Below are 23,538 nucleotides of genomic sequence, written 5' to 3' on the forward strand. Positions count from 1 at the left end.
CTTGAGATCCGCTTGTTTGTGCATATGAGCGTATGCGTGTACAATTGCCGTCCGATTTTTAAAAACACTTTGAAGGTTAATCAGGCCCATTAAGTATTACATATAGTATTACGATGATTTATAAGTAGCCTTCAGGTTGAGTGACTTACCGTATTACAACTTGTGATTGCCTTACAATATACAGATTGAGATCTATCGTATTGTGCAAAAATAATGACCCCCCCAACCATTGATACACTCTAACGTTTTAATTGACAACATTTTTAAGGTATCAGGTAAATTACCATCAAGATAATAATGTAAACTCTGTAACATTGCAGCTATCCAGACAGCTATCCGTCTCCAGCAATCTGGTTCTATCTCTTTGCATCGTGAGCTACAGAGTAGGCGCAGGGAGCAGAGAGAGCAGAGGGAACAGCGCAGAGCAGCACGAGAGCAAGAGCTGCAGAGGCTAGCAGAGCTTCAGAGTGAGAAAGAGAAACAGCAAAAGGAACTGGAGCAACTGAGGGAAGCACAAAAGAAAGCTGAAGAGGCCATGATACAAGAACAGCACAGACACAGAGAGCAGCAGGAGGAGATGCAGAGACTACTGACAGGACAACTACGGGAGGCAGAAGAGGTAAGGGGCAACAGAAAAATTGCAAATACATATATTTCTGAATATAAAAAATCACATCAAATATTTCAGTACATCTTATAACAGATGCTATATATAACACTGCTTAATAGAGTTTTGACTTGACTATAGTGTGTCACCAAGTTGTGACTACTTCATAGCTTCAACTCTATATGTAAAATCTATATATGAAATCAAACTGGCATTCTTGTGTCATGTATACTCTGATGATTTTTCCGCAGCTCTCTTCACCGTTTCTCTTCCAATGTTACCCTACACATACATAAACAGTGTGCAGCCGCTGCTGATTTGGGCTCCTGCTTTCCTCACTCTGGTAGATCCCTCTGCTCCTCCCCTGGCAAAAGCCATGAGTCTGATGATCTACACCCCACACCTTTTTTATCATGCTTTCTTACCCTGTTGTTCATTGACTCCTATACCCACACCCCATGGGCACTGACTTCTATCTGCTCTATCCCTGTCTGTTACCCTCTACCCCCAATTTTGTCTCTGTCTGATGTCTCTGCTCTTGCCCCAACTCCAATTTGTGTGGCCAATGCCTGTCGTCCTATCGACCCCATCCGCAAAGTCTCTGATCTCTCTGCACTCTCCATGTCTGAATTTACCGCTCTGATTTATTCCCTTCAATTTCTTATCTTCCACTCTGTACCTGCCTATTTTAATTCCCCCTACCCAGTGCGCATTCTCCCTATGTCATTTTGCTACATTTTTTCCCAAGGCACGTGCATCTATGCAGGCAGAAATGCAGCAGAAAGAAATGGAGGCTTTGCGGCAGAAACAGAGGATTCGAGAGCTGGAGCAGCTGCAGGAGCTGCTCCAGGATGCTCTTGCTCAAGAAATAAAAGCACGTCAAGATGAAGAGGAGTACAGACATGCCCAGGCCAAGTAAAGTATTTTTACTGACCAAAAATATCAGTTTTGCCTTGTAAACACTTTCATGGATTTTATACAGTATAAACTTCCTGAGATCACATTTCAATTTCTGATATTTAGTGAGTTGCAGTATTTTCCCCTTGCTTATTGACTTCTGTCCGATCCCGATTCTAGTGATGTTACAGCGAGCATTACTGAAATGCTATATTGTGCTATTAGAGTGTTTCATCCCATATTACTACCCTAATAGCTTAATTCCTAAATAGGCCATTTAAGAATATATAAAAGTGCAGTACAAGAGCTGTTGTGATGCCACATGTTTATTTTTCAGCAAAATGCATCCCTTTTTACAGGGAAACAAATGCATTTACAAGATGGCAGCTTTCGTGGGGTTCAAAATGTTTTGAAGGCGTTCCTAACAGAGTGCTAGCCTGCATGCACAATTTCCCCTCCACAAAATAACTTGACCATTATGGGACTCAGAAAACTCTGAGCAGTTCTATACTCTCAGTTGTGATACCCTTTTAAATTTTTCAAAAATAGTGGCACGTGTAATAAAGACACCCCACATGTGTGTCTTGATGGTCCACCCAGCACATATCACAGGGCACGTCTACTTATTGCTCTCAGGATGATCCTCTGCAAGCTAGAAGTGTACATTGATGTACGCGAAGTTGGGAAAAAATCTTTAGGGACTGCACTGTGCAAATTTCAACCAGCTACCACATTGGCACCATGTAATGTATTCTGCCAGTTTCCTACATAAACTGATAGAACTGTGTCCGGTCTTCACCTCTTTCCAATAGAGTGCTCACTGGTATTCAGTCGCCCCAGGTCTTGTGTCCAATAGTATAGGTTTATGCACAGGGCTGGAGCATGCAAACAGAATAGTAGAGACTAGGGGGTAAATGTGTCCATCGTCGATAATTTAAAACCGTTGGGACAAGATAACTATTAGGTAAACCAACAGGGAACCAGTTATATAAATAGCAAGAATAGTGAGAAACAATCCAAAAATCAGGGCAGGTGGCTAACAGAATTTTTGGAGTCACAAACAGTGGTCAGTGCAAGCAGGGTCAAACAACAAAGTTATACAGAGCACAATGTCTAAGTGAACAAATACTAGAATAGGCAATGAGTCAATGGTGCAGACAGACTTATAAACAGCAGAAGCCAGTCATAGCAATAAATCAGTCAGTCTTCTCAGCACTGATGTAATCTTGAGCATCTGAGAAACAAGTTGGAGGGATGTCATGACAACCAATATAAATGGTTTAAAGAACCTGAGATGCACTGGAACACTTGTCTTCCACTGTTTCCGTTCCAGTTTATGTCTCCCAGCCTAACACACCACCTATTTTAATGTAATAAACTTTCATGTTTGTTTTCCTCAAACACAGCTCAGGTTAGCCTTATTTATATTTTAAATAAATCATTAGTGTGAGGGAGCATTGATTAGAAATTTCACTTTTGTTTTTGTAAAACCTTTTATTACATTACTTGGAATGCATCTAGAAATTATCTGCTCAATGTCTAAGCTGTTCTCATTGCCATCTCATGTACATTGCACTGCTTAAAATAAAACAGATTAAATAATTTTTTAAAAAAAGGGCAATATCCCCGAATACTCAACCATCCCAAGCATTAGATGATTTGGACTGATTTGCAATAACAGGCAAGCTGTGAGCATGGGGTCCCCCTGATATGGCAAAAAGAAGCCACAAGATGTTCAGCACACAGCTGGTGCCTCTGTTTAAATGGAGCAATGCAAAAAACAGCAGGACTGTCCTTTACCAGCCAACCATCACAAGTAGCTAGCATGGGAAAACAGTTGTGATTGGCCAGTGAAGGGAAATCGCAGAGACTACTGGCTATTATTGTGAATTTGCAAGCTGCTGTGTGTGGGTGGGTCCATTTTTTAATGGGTTTGAAAATTTGCTGTTTCAGGGATCCCAATGTAATTAGCCCAGCCTTCTACAGTTCAAGGTTGTAAGAAGAATGGGAAGAGCACCAGCATTTTTATGTGCGTTTTGGGCCTCTCTACCACATAGAGCCAACCAGCCCAGGATTTCTAGCTCTACAGCTTTTTGAAGAATAAATGCTGCACATATTTTCTTAGTATTTTTTTATTTTACATAGTGTACTGTGCATATAGTGCTAGTGGCCATACTCTACCACATAGAGCCAACCAGCCCAGTATTTCTATCTCTACAGCTTTTTGAGGAATAAATGCAGCACATATTTTCTTAGTATTTTTTATTTTACATAGTGTACTGTGCATATAGTATTAGTGGCCATACCAGCCAGAAATGCCACTGAAAATGTACCCTCTTTACAATCTCGGTTCACTAAATGGAATTTCTTTTGTACACTGACCCACAAAATAAGCCAAACCACTGCTCTGTATTTTGCTAGGAATGTCTACACTACGCATAGCACCATGGCTCTGTAAACTAGTGCTCCTCTGCTTTGAAAAATTCTGCTTGTCACAAATTCACACTGTGAAGAATGGACATATACCTGCTAGTAGATACTGAGCAAAGAGGCGTGAAGTCTAACATGCCCCTTGTGTTCACCAGGGACCCCTGCAAGGAGGTTTGGTCTTAGCTGTGTGTGATGTGCAGGTCGCAGCCCTCAGAGCCAGTTGCTAGCGAGCTAGCTGGAATTACAGGTAGTGTGTAGTGGACAAGCCAGGTCAGAACCAGCACAGACAATTGAGGTTCCAGGGAAAAAGCAGTAGAGGGGTCAAGGCAGCTGTAGTAAGAACCAGATGATCCAATCAGAACCAAATTTAGAGCCAGAAGAATTGTCGGGATAAGCCTGAAGTCGAGCGAGGAATCCAACAAGGCAATCAGAACCACAGGAGAACAGGAACGAAAGATGCTAACCAGGGAGAACCAGAGTTAGGCTGCTGGAATGTGATCCAATACTCTGGCACAGGAATAGTGCCAGAGCCTGCCTTGTATAGGCTATCCAACGGTATTTCCAGTGCCTATATATGTTTACAGGCTGTGTCTCGATGCCTAGCAATAGGACTCGCTTGCTTTGTCTGACTTGCATTGGGCGCACACCCCTGGGAATCAAACGCGCCCGTCCCCGCGTCCCTGGAGGAGAGCGGGAACGGTGTCTGACCTTGCTTCTCTGTAAATTAAGTCATCTTGCTCTTCAAACCTAGGTGCCCAGGTAGAAATCTAGGCTCAATTTTATAAATTGAGACACAAATTAAGGAGCACAGTGGGTCCAAAGCTGCATTTGCACTCTACAGCTGCCATTTCATGCTTCTTATATGGCCTCCAATAGAAGCTTAATAGAGCAGTGTTTTAGGATGCACACTGAAAAAGTTTAAATTCATTGAAAGTCAGGAAGTGATAGCAGGCATGACATCAAAATCTAGAGGACATAAGAGACTGATATCAATTATATGCAGCTTGTTTAGAGACTGTGCCACCTCACCCACTAACCCATTAGCTGTATGTCTGACAGACTATGCAGCGAGTGTTAGCTGTGTAGTTTGAAAATAAGACCATACCTTTACTAATAGTTTTGAATGAGGCGTGCAAGTGACACTTTACCTTTTTACAAAGACATCTATTAGTTATGTGAGAATAATATTGTTTTCTATATGAAATAGTGTTAATTACAATAAAGTAAACAGTGGATACCCACTATGTCGCTTATATACAAACAAATGCCATCTTTACTTATAGATGTGAAATGATCAGTGCAGGCTAAACTCTACCTATATTAATGAATATTATTATTCTTAAAATTGTTGAAAACAGGGGTAGATATATTGTGCATGGTAAATACAAATGTGACAGCTTTTTAGGGAACATTGTTAGTTTCTCCAACAACATTGAATAGTGAGTGTACCCAATATATATTAATGACTATGGGTTCTACTATTCAATAATATAGTAATTCTCAATAAGGACAAACAATATTACTAAAATACATCAAAAGTATATGCTAACAATTGCAGATGATCTACTATGATGCAAACACATTGTATGATAATAATAACTTTGGGAATGTGATGTAATGAAATAATATATTAACATAATTGCAATCATTGGGTATGTCTGGTTAAATACAATTAAATTATTTAAGGCAATTTGTATGCTTGTAGTCCAAGAGATACAAGTACAGGTCTATATGTCTATTGAGATAAAAATAGTTATAAAATAATTCAAAATATTTGTTTATCACCATTCTCGGTTCTCAAAAACAAATGTAAATAGTACGCAAGTTTGTTTCTCACTTCTCTGTCACAAACTCATTTTTTTTGTTCTATTTATAGATTTATTTGTTCCCTAAATATTGAAATTGGTTAAAACTCAACTTCCCAGGTATCCTGTCCCTTAAACTGCACACAAATGAACCATTACATCTGCTTTATCCCAGCCCTTTTCACCACAATTTCACATCGTCTGCTACTGTTCATTTTAATCATTCTCTTCAACACGTAATACAATACCCACAATATTTTTCCCTTGTTAGCTACTTTACTCCCTCTGTTGCTTCACATCTCACCCTCAATATTTTTTGATACACTGTGTTAGCCATTTATTCCAGGAAAGTAATATAAAGCAAATAAACACGACTGATGGTAAACTTGCATAATAATGCATTTGACCACCAATTTACATGTATTGTCTGATAGAGATTTTCTTACTTGTCTAAGATTGAGTAGACCAGTAACACCCAACCAGGGCACTGTGTGTGTCTCAAGGATGTAAGGGAAACTTCTTAAAATTCTGTGAATGTCTGAAGATTGAGATTATATATTTAAATAGATTTGAATTTTAAATACACAAATTAACTGCAAATCATTTCATTTTAGCATATACATATTTTCTCGTTAATCCTATCTGGAGGACACTGGAGGTTGGGGGTTGTGTGGAGTTGGCACTTAACTAGTTAAATTGTGGCTGCTGACAGACTCCTCACCTCTGCAACCCGCTGTAGCTAGTCAGTGTAGTCTAAGTGCCCAAGGAGTTGGGCTGACTTTTATTAGCTGCTGTTTATTTTATTTTATAGCCTGTTTTTTTTTACTAGGCTAGTGTAGAATGAAGATAGGGAGACTGGTACAGCAAGGCTGCATTACTTACAGGAGCTGCAGCGCTGTCAGGTCATGAGAGCAGCGGCTCTCATAAAAACCGCCTATCTTCTTTGGCTGATGCTGGCACGCGAGAGCGGCGAGAAGACGCAGCCACATCATTTCATGGAGACCGGGGCTGCTCTGTAGAGCATAGAGTGCCGGAATACAGAAGCAATGGCCGCCGCCATCTTGGATGCTACCAAGTTCCTTCCTCATAGAGGACGAGGGGGCTGCTACATTGCATAATGCATTTAATGCATTGAGAGAGGCATTCTGTGGGCTTAATAGGAGAAGCACCGTAGACAAACTCTTACAAGCAGTCAGGAGGCTCGCTGGACACTGAAGACAGGGAAGAGTTATCATAGAGCTCCCCCTGTCTTAATCGGCAAGTTGGTTTCTTCCACAGGGCCAAAGCATCGGCTGGAGAAAGAAAAACTTTTGCAGTCAAACTCAGACAGAACTGGCTGCTGCTGGACTCCCTCCTGCCTGCTATACATTAGCCTGGATGGGCTAAGTATTATTCATTCTTTATATTACACTGTACTTGCTATAAAAGAGGAGGTATATTGTGTTTTACAAGAGATACAGTGTTGTAGTTACATAATTTAATATATTGTTTTCTACTCCCTAAAATGTATACAAATATTTGTTTATAAAAAAAAAAAAAAAGAGATCTGAGATACTACTGGTGACTTTGTCAGGGATTAGTATAGTGTAGGGATTGTATACTATACTTTCTATCCTGTATTGATCCTATTCAGTAATTATGTCTGATAAGGGAAAACCTACAAAAGCGAAATTCTATAATTGTTCAAAGTGTAAAATAAAAAAATTACCTGTGGGACAACAGGACCTCTGCATGGTCTGTGAAGCGAGGTCCCAGGCCGCACAGTCTCAGGTTTTGGCTCCTATAGCCAAGGAGGAACCGAGGTGGGCAATGTCTTCACAACAGTCAGTAGATTCTCTGATGCAGCTTTTGAGCCGCCCAAAAGGGACTTTAGTGGCGGAACATCCCTCGTTAGTAGGGGTATCCCAGACGGCAATATTGTCCCAAAAAGAGGAGAATACAGGTGTAGGTCCAAGTGGCTTTCCATCCTCATTAACTCCTTCAGGCCGTTCCCAAGGGGAACCGGCCTGGTCCACTGCTTTGGTTACCGGTATAGATAAATGAAACCGGTTTTTAGACTACCCAGGACCATCAGGGTCTAGAAACAAGAGACACAGAGTGAGCCATCCTCTCTTCTCGGTTTCTGACTCTGAGGGGTCATCACAGGAGGGCAGGGAACTTCTGCATGAGTCAGATTTCCAGACACAGGTCTTAAACCTGGATGACGCTAACAGAAACCAGGGTATTGAGGATCTAGTTCTGGCAGTACGGCTGGCTTTAGATCTTGTAGACACTGACGAGCCTAGACTAGTTAACCAGGGGTTATTCAAAAAGGTTAAAAAAAAACCATGATTTATATTCCCCTTCTTCGGAAGATTGCTGAATCAGCCTTGTCACAACCCGATCGCAAAATGGTGGTTCCACGTAGGTTTATGTCCTTGTACCCATTACAGCCAGATGACCTAGCATGCTGGAAACAGGTTCCTAGAGTGGATACACCGGTGGCATGATTGGTGCATCAGACTACACTTACAGTTCCGGCCTCCATCAATCTTCAGGATGTCACTGATCATAAGGTGGAAGGATTTTTATAATCCATTTATGCTCACATGCATAATCCATTTATGCAGACATGCAAGGCATGGTCATGCAGGGCGCCTGGCGAGATGAAGAGAGGCTTCTTCAGGGGTACATCTTGGAGATGAGAGCAGTCTGGCGTGCAGTCTAGTACTTCCAGTCTTATCTGCGAACCAAACATCTGCGTGTGTTCTCCGACAACAGGACTGTGGTAGCCTGTATAAACAAGCAGGGCTGTACCAAAAGCAGAGCAATGCTGACCGAAATGACCACACTAATGGCAGGGGCAGAGACGAACCTGAGGTCTCTCTCAGACCTCCATGGGGCAGGCAAAGACAACGTGGTGGCGGACTATTTGAGCAGATACCAAGTCCACCCAGGAGAATGGGAGTTGCACAAAGAGGTCTTTCAACTCATACGACACAGGTTTGGAACGCCAGAAATAGACCTGATGGCCACAGCAAGCAATGCCAAGGAACCCGTCTTCTGCTCCCATCACAGAGACCACAGGGCCCTAGGGGTAGATGCCCTGTCAATGCAGTGGAACTTGGGGTACGTGTTTCCTCCCTTTCCAGTCATCCCTCAAGTACTCAGGAAAATAAAGAAAGAGAAGGTGGAGCTGATAGCGGTCCCCCCGGCGTGGCCGCGGCTGCCTTGGTTTGCAGTAGCACGGAGGATGTTGCTAGAACATCCATGGTCGTTGCCGGTCAGACCAGACTGTATACATCAGGGTCCGGTTCTGCATCCAAATCCAGACTCCCTCGGTTTGCTGGTGTGGAGACTGAGCGGCAATTACTGAAATCCAAAGGTATTTCAGATGAGGTAATAGATATTCTAATTCAGCCCAAGAAAAAGAATTTCTCTATAATCTATTACAGAATTTGGAAAATTAATTTGTTGGGCGGGGGAGATGGTGAAGGATCCCAGTGTGTCAGATGTGTTAAAGTTTCTGAAAGATGGTTTTGTTAAAGGACTAGCACCCGCTACATTAAAGGTGCAAGTATCTGCTCTTGGCATCCTTCTTGATAACAAGCTGTCATGTCAGGGTCTCATCTTCCAGTTTTTTTCAAGCACTGAAGAGGTTACGCCCGAGACAGAGAACATTCTTAGCTCCTTGGGACCTTAATATTGTCTTGGACGCCTTAACAGCTTATCCTTTTGAACCTCTGCAAGACATATCTCTTAGGTGCCTCACTCTGAATGTGCTCTTTCTGGTGGCAATCGCTTCGGCTCGCCGAATAGGGGACCTACAGGTGTTACGGTGTAAAGAACCCTTCCTGAATATCTATGAAGATAAAGTAATTTTGAGGACGAATCTGGATTACCTACCCAAGGTTGTATCTTCTATCTTCCTTCCACATCAATCAAGAATTGATTCTGCCATCTCTCTATTCTCATCCCACTGATGTGGTGAGAGCTATATCTACTTACATTATCAAGATAAAAAATCTTAGGAAGACAAAGCAGCTATTTGTACTTCCTGAAGGTCCTCGCAAAGGACATGCCCCATCCTAACCCACATTGGCAAAGTGGGTCAGAGAAGTGATTGCACAGGTCTAAAGGGGGAAAGGGCATGAAGTACCTAGGATACTGGAGGCGCGTTCAACTAGGGCGGTAGCGACCTCCTGGGCACATAGAACCGATGCATCGGCAACCGACATCTGTAAGGCAGCCGGATGGTCGTCGATGCACTTTTTGTAAACATTATCTTCTTGATGTTTCAGTCTCTAGGGAGACACAGTTTCGTGAGAAAGATTTTTCAGCAAGTGCTGTAAATAAATTTTTCTATTTGACTGTATTAAGGTGTTGGTTTTATTGCCCTCCCGACTATTGTACTGCTTTGGTATGTCCCGTTGTAAGGGCTGCCATGGAGTAGGGAAAGGAAAATTGAGAATTCTATTCACCGTTAATTTCCTTTCCTTGACATACTCCATGGCAGCCCTATATTTCCCCACCCTTGTTCTGATAGTTATGTTATAGGACGGCTTGGCAAGTTACAACAGACACTGAGGAAGAGGAGGGGCTGCCTTATATAGGGCCCAGGTGGGGCAAAATCTTTCCTGTCTACACTAGCTGATCAGGGGATTAACCCATTGTAAGGGCTGCCATGAAGTATGTCAAGGAAGAAAATTAACGGTGAGTATAATTCTCAATTTTCTGACATGGAAGGTGGTGTTCCTGCTGGCAGTAGGGTCTGCTAGACGAGTGTCAGAGCTTGGGGTTCTCTCCTGTAGGGAGTCTTTCCTGGTCTTCCATGATGACAGGGCGGTGCTTCAGACTGTCCCTTCTTTTTAACGGAAAGTAGTGCCCGGATTTCACATTAAGCAGAAAATAGTGGTTCCAGTGTTCCAAAATGCTTCCGCATGTGCCACCTTAGAATATTTAGATGTTGTCAGGGCGTTACATATTTATGTCCAAAGAACTTCGGATATCTGGCGTACGGACTTTTTTTGTCCTAATTGATTCCCAAAGAAGAGGCTGGCCAGCTTCCAAGCAAACCATTGCTAGATGGTTTACTTTTACAATAAAACAGGTGTATCTTAAGGCTAACTAGACTGTGCCTACCCACATTACGGCTTCCTGCACTGCGTATAATGGGGCCTCGGCTGAACAGCTATGCCAAGCAGCCACATGGTCCTTGGTCCACACATTCACCAAATTTTATCAGTTCAGTGGGTTCGCATACTCAGATGCTAGCTTCGGCCGTAGCGTGCTACGAGCTGGGCTTCGAGGACGGTCCTTCCCTTAGGGAGGCTGCTTTGGTACGTCCCCATGGTAGCAGTCCTCCAGATAGGATGAAGGAGAAAAAAGGATTTTTATACTTACGATAAATCTTTTTCTCTGATTCCAACTGTGGAACATTGCGTTCCCTCTCTTCTGTTCTTCTGCTGTTTGCTTCTTGGTTGTTTGACTCCCTTTCATTGAGGGCTTTAGAATTACACTGGCTAGCTACAGGGGGTTGCACAGGGGAGGAGTTTGTCAGCAGCCACATTTTAACTAGTTAAGTGCCAACTCCAAACTCCCAGCCCCATGGTAGCAGCGTCCCCCAGATGGAATCAGAGAAAGGGATTCATCGTAAGTATAAAAATCCTTTTTTCCCATAGTTCTAGTTTTATTTTTACCATATTATAACATTGGTGTGCAGCAAAAAAAAAAAAACATGTGGTACCTACTGGTTTAGGAGGTGGTGTAATAGTTAGAGAAGGGGCCAACAAAGACATAAACCATTTTTGTTATTAAAGTCCTCATCCTTGTATATTGTATAAAAAGCTGGGACACCTCAGTTGTCTTGTGCATGTATAGGCAAATCCATAGAAACAGTGGTGACCTTAACATTAGCTTAGCAGTGACACTAACCATGGCTTTGAACTAACTTACTATACTTTCTTCAATTCCAACTGGCATGTACGGTCAGGCCTGCGCCAGAAGCATTCATACATCTGAACAATAGAACACTCTTATTACTCCGTATACTTCACCATCACAAATGGTGCTTTTGTATAGTTAGCTCTGACTACACACTTTCATATTTAATATTCACTATTTTCTGCCGTTCCCCAACAGACTGCTGGTACAGGAAGAGGACAAACTTCGAGTCCTTCTCAAGATGCGAGAAGAGCAGACACATTTTGTTGAGAAGGCACAGAGGGAGAAACAAGAGCTGCAACAGGAGATGGAAGTAAAGAGTAAAGAGCTACAGGAGGCACAGAGGCAGCTAGAAGATGTACGGGAAAACAGAGAAAGAGCTGACAGAGATGTACAGGTGTGTGATTCTGTATTAAAGGAGTGGAGTAACAGAAATCTTATTAGGTTAGTGTTAGAAGTGACAATTCTGAAGCGCCCTTTAATCAGGGTCCTTGTTCAGTCATCTGTCTAGGCTTGATAACCCAGCTCCCGCTTACGTAAATGCTGAAAGACCACTCAGTCTGATTTAGTAAGTAAATACTAATCAAGTCACTCGACTTTTCATATCACAAGTTATCTCAGCCTATAAAATGTCTTGGAATATGAGTTGCTTTTCACCAAAGGGATTTTGATGGTCTAAGTTGCAGCATCTTTTTGTGACATTGTATTAAAACCTTTATATACCTGTCAACATGGTCCAGCATTGCCCTTGTGCTAATTTTCAACTGAATTTATGTTAAAAATATTTATTTTTTTATTAACATGCATTGGTTAGTTCATCATTGAATTAACTGACTGAATTTAGTGAGAAAAACTGAAGCACATTGTTTCTTGGCTAAAATATGGCCAGATATGCCTCTGCTATTTGAACTTCTTTCCAAAGCCTAAATATCTTAGTAAGTTCTCATCTCAGATATCACTACTCAAGAAACGTAAGAAGAGAGCATTGACACATACTTAACTTGAGGGGATTTGTAAAGTAAAGCAACTTCTTTGATTGGAACAGCTTGATTATGCTCAATGGATATGTCAAATAGTGATTGAATGTAGGAAAAATTATGTAACTTGCATTGAGATTGTTGTAGCCCTGACAGTATGCTATGAATCCTTAGCCACAGGAGTACTGAAGCCAATACTACCAAGATTCAGTAGTATAGAAACAAAACCTTTATAAAATTCCGCAGATAAATCACTGAAAAAAATAGTTGCTGCACAGAAAGAGGGTAAATTGTATATCCAGAAGTAAAAACGACCTAGAAGATGGCAATGCTAATTGGTACATATATCGCTACATATATCATACGTTTAAAGACTCTAGTGAAGACACAAAGCAATTGATAATACTGATATGCAGCATAAAATATAGAACAAAGTTGGGATAAGTGCAATAAAGTTATAACAAAAATGGAATACATACAGTATGGAAGTTCACTATATCATGTACCTTTTTGTATGTGAAGTATCTACAATAAACCACAATATAAAAAGGTGTGCCGAAACATAGTGTAGTAACCCAAATAAATTAAAGTAACCCAAATAAATTGTGACAATAAGGTAACTTCATGCTTTTAATCATATTTAAATGTGCTTATCTGAATCAGAGAAGATCAATGTCGGGATCTGCTTCAGATGAAGAGAATTACCTCCAAAAGATACAGAGTAATACACATGGGGGCATATTCAATTCTCGGCGGAAACGCCGAAAATCTTGCGCTCCGGTAATAGTGCGTGTAAATACCGTTATTACGGTAGTTTTCTCACTGGATTTCAGCTCGCAGCTCCCTGAGCCGCGAGCTGAAATCCAGCTAACTATTACCATAATAACAGTAATAGTTTTAACGCTGCGGGAAAACGGCGAGAATTGAATATGGTGTAGTATATTGAGTAAAATTATTAATGCTCTAGAGCAGGCGTGCACAACCCTTAGCACGCGTGCCACAAAGGGGCACTCAATGGCGTTTGTATTAGCACCCGAGTCTCCTCGTCCTCTCCTGCTCCACCTCCTTCCTCACAGAGTACGACAGGATCTAGCGTTGTGTAGCCTGCTTCCAATAACTGCAGGTACCACTGGAGGTTCTGCAGGGACATCGTCCAGCAACTGTGTATTTAATATGCAATATACTGAAATATTCTATTTATATTGTTAGTACCCACATGTGGAATGCTGAAGTCTATTGATTACCCGAATCTCGGCCCTGGACTCCGCACTTTCATCTGGGCACCTGCTTGGTAGACACAAGCCCCAGCCATACAAGTTGGGCACGTGCAGGTAATCCCCGGTTTCCACACTTGGGGCTAGATTTACTAAGCTGCGGGTTTGAAAAAGTGGGGATGTTGCCTATAGCAACCAATCAGATTTTAGCTGTCATTTTGTAGAAGGTACTAAATAAATGAAAGCTAGAATCTGATTGGTTGCTATAGGCAACATTCCCACTTTTTCAAACCTGCAGCTTAGTAAATCTAGCCTGTAGTCATTGCTCAGCAGGGGCTATCTGATCCAGTGTTTACAAAGTACGCTGTGGTCTGGTATCCTCAAACTGCCAACCACCTCACAGTAAAGTGTAAATACTGCAGCCTAAATTCCAAAATATATATCCATACCTCATCTGAGATCACACTTGCATGAGAATTTGTAAACATGTAAGTTGGATATTGCTGCCATATATTGTGCACCATGTTCTGGCACACCAAAACTGCCAAACCTACAAATTAGGAGAAATTACCCACCTCACAGTCAAGTGCAAATTATGTAGCCTTAACTCCAAACTGTACAGTGCTCACTTCAAGTAAAAATTATACCAGTACCTCATCTGCAGTATATCACAAAAGCAACAGACTTTATACACATGTAAATGGGACTTTGCTTCCACAAGTATTGTGCTCCATGTTCTGGCACCCTCAAACTCCCAAACATAGTGGCTAATCTGCATATCCACAGCATAATAAACTGTCTCTCTGCTAAAGTTTTTTCAGGTAAGCTGACTACCTGTGTAACAATTGCCAGCACAATGCTACTTTGTGTCTATTTGAGAATTATTTGAATGTAAAAATAATGAAGGGACATTCACCCACGTTCCTGGGCATTTGTCTTCTGATCTCTGACATAAGCAACCATTGTTTCTTCTGACAAGATTGTGTCCTGTCTGGTCACTCAGACAACAATCAGACTGCGAAAAAGTGAATTGTTTTTTTTTTTTTTACTGGCCCCATTCGTAAAAATGTCACACGCCAAAAAAACAAGAAACTTTCAGTAAGAATGGCAAGACAAATATGGTTTTGTGCTGAAAGGTGAGTGTATCTTTTGCTTGTTGTGTTGTGAATCTTTTGTTGTATGCAGGTCCAAAGCATTACAACACAAAACATGAAAGTTCTTTATCACATTTGGGTGTTGAAAGAAAAGATGAATATTTAAAATTGTTTGTTGCGTCACATGAAAAACAAAACAGTAGTGTACTAAATTTATAAAACGTCATGTAATTCGTACGAAAGTGTCACAGTTTTACACAAAATTCTAACGATCTGCCAGATTTAGCTCCTCCCACCACAAAGATGCAGAGTCTATTGTGGTGAAGGTCTTTCACCAGAAGCCCCCACAAGGACGTTTGGTCTTGGCAGCACCCTGTAGGTCACGTTTCTTCTGATAGGTACCAGGCGAGAATAACAGGTGTAAGGGGTGTTCAAATCAAAGGAGATAACAGGAGAGCAGAGAAGTTCCGGTCACGGATAACCAGGATATAAAGAGGCGTACTGGACACAGGATACTGGATACCAGGATAAGATGAAAAGAGCAGGACCAAATATACCAGGATTAGCTGAGAAGCAGAGGACGCTGGATAGCAGGATAAGAGGAGAAGCACTGAATACTGGGATTCACAAGGAAGCACAGAAAAACAGGAGTCAAACGATCCAACAGCAGCAGGCTCTCTTGGCAATATGGTGCAAAATCTTCATGTCTAAACAGGGGGTTTACGTTAGAGGCTAAGAAGTGGAAAGTAATTAGCCAATGCAGAGAGATAGAAGATTATAAAAAACGGGAGTCACCATCAGCAGATGGAGAGACTGTCACCGCAGAGGAGGCCCGCATTGCGCACCCGACCCCGGTAAGTAAGATGGAGAGTCCGGTGCATGACAGAATATAACCTATTTACAGCGGCTATGTTTATCGCATGAAAAGGAAAAGCTTTTACCGAAGGCAAGTTTTTGAAAGAAAGCTTTTTACAAGTTTCTGAAGATCTTTTTTATACATTTCCTAAACAAAAAAAATATATCATTGCTCAAATTTGACATATGCTGCTCTTGGCTCGAACTGTTCAATGCCAAATAAGAGACATGACTGAAGATAATGAACAGTTGTAAACAGATCTAGAAAACTTCAACTAAGGTTTCAACCTTATTTGACTTATTTAGCTTCAATATTGTCCCCTTTTTTTTTTTTCTCGCATATCTCAAGCCCAAAGTAGGTAAATAAACTACATTAGAGAGATTTGGCAATTCATACAATGTTTTATATTTCTAGTTCTTTTATTAGAATAATCTGAAAAGGTCTTATTCAGTGAGCTAGAGAAATTGCAAATAGAACATTTGAAATGAGAACAATATTTTTCAACTTACCTGTTGCTATGATATCTTTAATGGTGACTACAATAGGTACACAAACTCTGATTACTACGTACTATAGAATACAGACCCTAATCTATGGGTGACTACTTACTAAACATCTGGACAATTTTATTTTGTTTTGGCAAAATTGTCGAGAAGGGAATGTTATTCTTACACTTCCATTTGCTCTTTTTTCCCTGTCTGTTCTGCTCAGATATGCAATTGTTCTGTCCAGGCATACTTACTGTTTCAAACTTCTGCAGTCCCTGGGTGGCTTTATTCCATTAAAGATTATGCTGGAGCTATATAAATAAACGTTATAATGATAATGAAACAAAAAGATAAAAAACGACAAACTTTGAATTGTAAATAAAAGAAAAATCAAATGTAATTCAGAAAAGGACTTATTTGAATAGTATTCAAATAAGATCCTCCTCAAACAAAAAGTATGATCGCATAGAAGTCTCTTTATCCTCAGTGGGATAGTGCCTGGAGTCAGCGGAATTCCAGAGCGTGGAGAAAAGTAATAGTAATTCCTGCAAATTTTCTCTCTGTACTAGTAACGCCTAATTGCCCTACTCTGTGAGCGGACATCTCTTATAGAGATTCTGTAGATAAGCCCAAATGTACTTCATTTGATGTACGAATAATTTTACTAATATTTTTATGGTGTTAAACATTTTTTAGAGTTTATAATCTGCCAATTTTTCCTCTATATAAGTGTTACTAATAACTCATTTGTGCAATATCTATTATTATCTTCTGGTACCTGTTCTTTATGTTTTTGTTTAAGGATGCTCTAGCATACTACACTATATTATATCTTATTTCTTTGTAGCTGATGAACACCTTGACATCTGAGGGATACAGACTCTTTTCTTTTTACTTTATATTTTAAGAGGATCTTCTAGCTCTGTATCTCTTTGTATATTATTCAGATAAACCCTTTCCTGATTTACCTTTGGTATGCAGTTAAAAGTTGTAGCACTTTTTGAAACCTTTACTTTCTTGTATATACATTACTATGTTTTGGTGTTTGTTTTTTTTTGGTTCATTTTAGGTTTTACACTTCTAAACTGGTGTACAAGAAATGAGCAGCCTTAATGAATGATTTTTTTTTTATTTTGTTTTATTCACAAATCACAATTTGGTTTCAATTTTCACTGTAGCACCACAAACCTCTTACTGTTTTGTTGGACATAATAGTAATGTTAATAAATTGCACCACAAGCTTAGAAGGCTAATGTAAATATTTTTGGTACCCCATCTACTAGTCTTTCTATGAAGTTTTGATGAAGTAACTGATTCAGGCCTTAGGAATGCTCATGAAAAAATGTATACATTATGGGCTACTTGAATTAATTTCAAGCTCAGTAACAAGTATAAAAAGATCCTGTTCTTATTAACTGTGTGGTGCTAAAGGAGGTGAATGAAAATGTGTGGCTTACTTACACTGTCCTCTTATTTTTGACTGTATATCACTATCCTAAACTGTGCAGGTAGGCTGTTCTTATACAATGTTCTCTTTTGCTGTTAGGACTTGCGTCCTGAAATGTTACGTGGCGTGCAGTACCTCTTTTCCACCAGAGGTGCTGCTGTTTTCGACTCTTTGCACTTCACTTGTAAGAAGTTAATCTCCTCTTCATACAATGATTGCAGCACCTGTTTCCATGTGTTATATATTTAGCTTTTACCCTGCCTGGTGGAAAACATTGCATTTTTATCTGTGAACCGTAACCACAGTCTGTATTCCTGCAATCTTTCCACATGCTCAATTGCCTAGCCTTTATCTACCACAGTTTGTAATTACTGATACCTTGCTGCCTGGACATTTGCCTAGTTTTTAGCTGCCACAGACTGCATACCAGTTACCCTATTGGTTTGTACTTCCTGTTATAGTGTGTGTTTACCTGCATTCTGGAACGTGAGACTGTCATTCATTGCTTCTATGATCGTGTTGTCCAGTCCATGTTTATCACACTGTGCATTATTGCTGTGTTGACCCTCAAGCTTAAACATGTGTGTTGCACACACATCTTCACTATTTCATCAACTTTGACTCCTGGTGAGCTTTTCTGCCATTACCACATACTATAAATCTTAATAGAATGCTCTCCACTGATCAGAGTGAGAGCTACAGTGGTAGATCTACTATTGGTGTGGCATGTGCAGTGCATAGAGTCCCATGGAGGCAATGGGGCCTGCTGCATGGCAGATGCAGAGGGTCGGGGGCCCCGGTTCCCTTCTCCCCGCCTCCCTGCACAGCTCGCTAGTACCGCCTCTGGAGAGTTAGGTGTATAAACAGGGTCGGATTAAGGGAATGGAGGCCCCTGGGCTAAGGGGGCCTCCATTCCCCTGTGAGGGCCCCTTCCCTTTGATCCGAGCCGCCCCCAAGGCACTTATCTCCTCCTGGCATTGCAGTCCTTCCCCGGCACGCTGTACGTTCTTTACTGAGGAGATCTCATAAGAGTGAGACTCACAAGATCTCCTCAGTAAGGAGACTACAGCGCGCCAGGGAAGGACCGCATTGAAAGTGCTCAGCAGCATAGATCGCGCCGGCCGATCAATACTGCTGCTGAGCACTTTCAAGAGCCCCCTGGATGCCCGAGGCCCCTGGGCTGTAGCCCAGTTAGCCCTAGGGTTAATCCGGCCCTGTGTATAAAACATGAAAACAGGTGCTGCAATAATGGTAGGGAAGGGAGATTAACTCCTTACAGGTAATGTGCCAAAGGGTAAAAACATCAGCACCTCTGGTGAAACAAAGGTACTGCACACCACATAATAAAGAAGGATACAAGTTCTAACACCGGCATCCAATGTTAATCCTAGGTAATATTACCTACATGATGTTCCTCACATGTGTTTCCAGTTTAACATTAGCTCAGTAAGTATGGATGGTGGACTGCTTAATTGATTCAGAAATTGCTGTGTCTCTTACGTTGTTTGTATTGGGTAATTTGTGTTGTATTATAAAATAGTTAAATAAAGGTTGCTTAAAATGTTTAAATATAAAATTTCACAATTTGTTAATCCACCTTATTGTTTTTATTATTCTCTTACTTTTCTTTTACATTTTCACCTGGTCCTAGATTTACCCCTGCTCTATGACTCTCTTAAATACTACACTAATCCCCTGCTTTCTTATATTACCTGAAACCTTCCTGTGTCTCTTTAATTTAACCTTACATTTTTGTATTAGTCTTCCCTTGCTTAAAAAATGGCTAACATTTTATTTCCCTCCAATTCAGGTAGCTCAAAGAAAACTTCATCAAGCCAGTACAAATGTCCGACACTGGAATGTTCAGATGAACAGATTAATGCATCCTATAGCTCCTGGAGGTTAGACATTCATTTATACACTATGCCATTTTCATTCACCTTTGCTGGATCCCAAATTGCATTTAATTAACTTGTTCAACTTTCCTTTAGTTCTGTTCCAGCTCATCACATTTTAAATTACTCATTTTATAGACTAAAATCAACACTTCCTAAAACGCTCCCACTGAGCTCATTAACCTATCCAACAACTCTCCTGTTGCTTCTGTATGGCAATCCTTTAACATCCTCCCTCAGCTCTTTAGAATCAATTGTAAAATTCTATGCTCTACTCCAACATATAAAACCTCATCTGTTCCTGACTTGCTCCTTGCTGTTTTAGTCATCCAAGAGCTAGGGATTAAGTGTCAGAGAGGCAGTCGTCCGAGAGCCAGGGGTCAAGAGCCAGAGATGTAAAATGTTCGAAAGCCAGGAGTCAAAGAAGGGAGATGTAGGATTCAGAATACTATTATACAGAGGCAAGCTCAATAAGCTGGCAATGTTTTGTCCACAGTTAAGCTGCTTACATAGACCTTAGCCTGTGGTAACAAGCCTCAAATGCTGGCAATTCATTACTAGCAGCAGGTAATTAGGCTATTCCCAGATGCATATGCGAGTGCCAGGGACCAAGGACCAGAGAGGTAGTTGTCTGAAAGCCATGGGTCAAAGCAAAGGAAAGTAGAAGAGTGAGAGTTTAACATTTTTTTATTTTTTTTTTGTAACCATCAGATTCTTAGTAATCTAGACAATAAAACTAAGTGGTAGTGAACTGCAAATATTTTTCAGAAGCAAAGGAAGCTATATTCTCCTTAGCAACAACTTTTTATATTTGGATATTAGCATATTCATCAAGTTAAGAAGAAAAAACCTGGGGTTAGTATTACTGGTACACCTTCAAAGAATCCTTTCACTTGAAGCAGCTGTACCAGATGTGGACTGGAGTTTCATGGGCTTGAATACGTCTCCATCTTTGGTCTGCTGAGAGACTTGGGAACATTTTGCTAAAAATACTGGGTATCTGTACCATCTGGAAACCACTTTAAATTGTGTCTCTATCCCAGAAGAGCTTATGTGAGAAAATTTAAATATCTGAAACAAAACTTGAGAAGCACTGGCTTCAGTTTTTTGGGAAGAGAGTCAACACACTGGGTTTTGCCTTTAATAAAATCATTGTTTTAAATCCTGCCGGCAAAATTGCCCCATCCTTTCATGGTGCAATGACCAGATTGCGGCATTTCATCACTGAGTGGGACCAAAATGGCATGATTCACAACACCCCACCCACTCCGTACTTGTACTTCACTTCCCCTCTGGGATCTCCTGGAGGAGAGAAAAAGAAGTTGGCAAGTATGGTATTATTGTAATTAATGGGCTTATGTTGGGAGCAAATAATTTTAAAGGTTTAAATCTCCACCAGCATTCTCTGTATGGTTCCCTATACAATTTAAGGAAAGTTGAGTGATTATAACTATGTAAATAGAGGAAATTGTAGGCCACCTCTCGATTTCTATCTATTTAATGTTATGTTTAAAGCCAGCTGGTGTTCATGGAACAGCTTTTGGTGTGATCGTAAATAATTTTTATTGGAAGATATGGAGGAATCTATGGCAGGGTCCATGATCCAGTTTACCTCCTGTAATTGAGTTTCTTCCTTGAAAAGGTATATGCTCTACCATCAGAAAAGATGATTGATTTGGGAAATAGAGGTTTTCTAATGCGATTGAAAATTTTGCATTTCACTAAATGGCCTCTTCTCTATCCTAATATATGGTGTAAAATCATTGTCAGGGGGATGTTCTTAGACATTGTCATTATTATTATTGTTGATTTGTAAGGCATCACAGTGTTCTGCAGCCCAGGACATTGGGGAAAAACAGAACAAACCTAAAAACAGGAACATAAAAGGTAGACTAAATACATTGTACATGACAACAAAGAGTAGGGAGAGAGATAACATTCTAAATGGAAGAAAGCACAGCTAAAACCAGAGGAACGAGTATTGCTCAGAGTGGAGATTTGAACAGCAATGTGGGTGATTTAGTGTTTGTATTATAGGTAGTAGCTGGGAAAGCTCTAATAAAGAGATGGGTTCTCAGATAGTGTTTAAAGATGTGAAGGCTGTGGGAGAGTGATCAGATGTGGTAGGGAAATCCATAAGTGTGTATTGGCACTTGAGAAGTCTTGTAGGTGGGAATAAGAGGTGGTTACCAGGGACGAGATGAGGTGCACGTCAGAGGTAGATGTAAGAGAGCGAGAGTGAGATTATATTGAGTTGATATTGGAGATGTATGAAGGGCTTGTGGTGCTAAGGGTGATTAATATGAATTGGATTCTGGAGGACACCAGAAGCCAGTGCAGGGATTTGCAAAGTGGAGTAGCATGAGGGGAGGATCAAACAATCTCCTTGCTCCTTGTTGTAGAAGGCATGTGGAAAATACTGGTTTTTGATTTTCAGGAAAGTATTGCATTTAAAGTATTTCTCTTGGATAAATGCAATGTCTTTGTTATTTGATTGAAGCTCTCAAGAATTGTGATATCTTTTCATTTTAATGTGTCACTCTGAATTTACTTCTTAATGTATAGGTAATGATGTTTGTGCTCTCTCTGGCACTTAATAATCTCATGTGGGAAACCACATTAGCAACTCTATATAGGAATTTTGTACACCAAACTAATGTTTTGCACTAACAATGTTTAATATTCTTACAATGTCTTTCTCTACCTAGACAAGCGAGTCAACTCCGCAGGTGGTTTTCAGGGATTATGGGGTGTGGGTCTCACTCGCCAGGACTCATCCATTAAAAGGCTGCAGACATCAGATGGAAAAGAATCACCTCAAAGTATTGGAGACCATTTAGAAAACTCACAATAAACCAGTGAAATTATCTATGAATAACCGAGACTGCACTTGTGTGGATAAATATTAACATTTTTTCATGTATATTTTCTCAAAATTCATCATGAAAATGTTATATTACAATATTTAGTTTTAAAAACAATAGTGTAAAATATTTTTTGAAATTGTTAGTTTTAAAATAAAATCAATGTCTTTATCACACGTTCTTACTTTTACCACTCCTGTACATTCCAATTCTGACAAATTACTCAGTTTAATATTAGAGAAATGTGGAAAAGTCTCACATGAAGGTGTGATAAATGATCTTACATCTCTGAAGCTATGAAGCTATAATCATGCCTTCATGGACACCTTGCTTACTCAGAGAAAATGCTTGATTACATTATTATTCTGCCCTCACTTTTACTAGCTCTAAAAATATATAAAACTGCATATGTCTGGAGGACAAAAAACAATACCTCAAAGCCCCTGAATCAATTGTAACCCTTAATACAAGTTGACTTCGCAAAGCTCAATTTTCTTCATCACTCCCAAACCAGCAAACATGATGTTTTTAGTTGCCTATATTACTAGTTACAAATATTTCATAGGATTAATATTCAACTTACTTTTCTGAACACCACAGGGAAAACCCCTTTTCTATACTGTTATGAGCGTTTTGTCGCTATCCAATAACGATTGTCGAATCTCGATTTGTGTTTCCAACGCACAAAGATTTATTCTCAAAAAGTAGCAGAATATATTCAAGCGAAATAATAATAATAACAGCCGTTACTTATCGCAGGCGCTCTGGATCCAGTGAACAGTCATTCAATCCTGAAGTCTGTGGTCAAGGTGACTGAACACTACATGAGAGCTACTGCTTATATGCAAACAGAGATACAGTGAAACAATGCAGGTAGTATAGCTTGCTTCTATTGGTCCAGGCATCAGGAGAGTCCAGGGGGTTACACATCATAGGCTGATTCAATCTAAGGAATCCAAAGGTGGGGGTCTCTACAGGGGATGAGCTCTGTTCTTCCCGCCAAACTGCTCTGTTCTTCCCGCCACACTCCAATTACAATCAG

At 40.4% G+C, this 23,538-nt stretch overlaps 1 protein-coding gene across 1 annotated transcript in view; it reads left to right on the forward strand.

The window, feature by feature from the left end:
- The window catches only part of DEF6 (DEF6 guanine nucleotide exchange factor), a 43,993-nt gene extending 21,326 nt beyond the window's left edge, over positions 1 to 22,667 (forward strand). Inside the window, exons 7-11 of the mRNA XM_075195762.1 lie at positions 321 to 619; positions 1,356 to 1,522; positions 11,860 to 12,058; positions 19,548 to 19,638; positions 22,341 to 22,667. Of these exons, the coding sequence (XP_075051863.1) occupies positions 321 to 619; positions 1,356 to 1,522; positions 11,860 to 12,058; positions 19,548 to 19,638; positions 22,341 to 22,486 (902 nt within the window). The 3' untranslated portion in view covers positions 22,487 to 22,667. The remainder of the gene's footprint in view (positions 1 to 320; positions 620 to 1,355; positions 1,523 to 11,859; positions 12,059 to 19,547; positions 19,639 to 22,340) is intronic.
- Positions 22,668 to 23,538: the final 871 nt, after the last annotated feature.

The sequence above is a fragment of the Mixophyes fleayi genome, chromosome 2 (assembly GCF_038048845.1).
Source record: "Mixophyes fleayi isolate aMixFle1 chromosome 2, aMixFle1.hap1, whole genome shotgun sequence".
NCBI lineage: Eukaryota > Metazoa > Chordata > Amphibia > Anura > Limnodynastidae > Mixophyes > Mixophyes fleayi.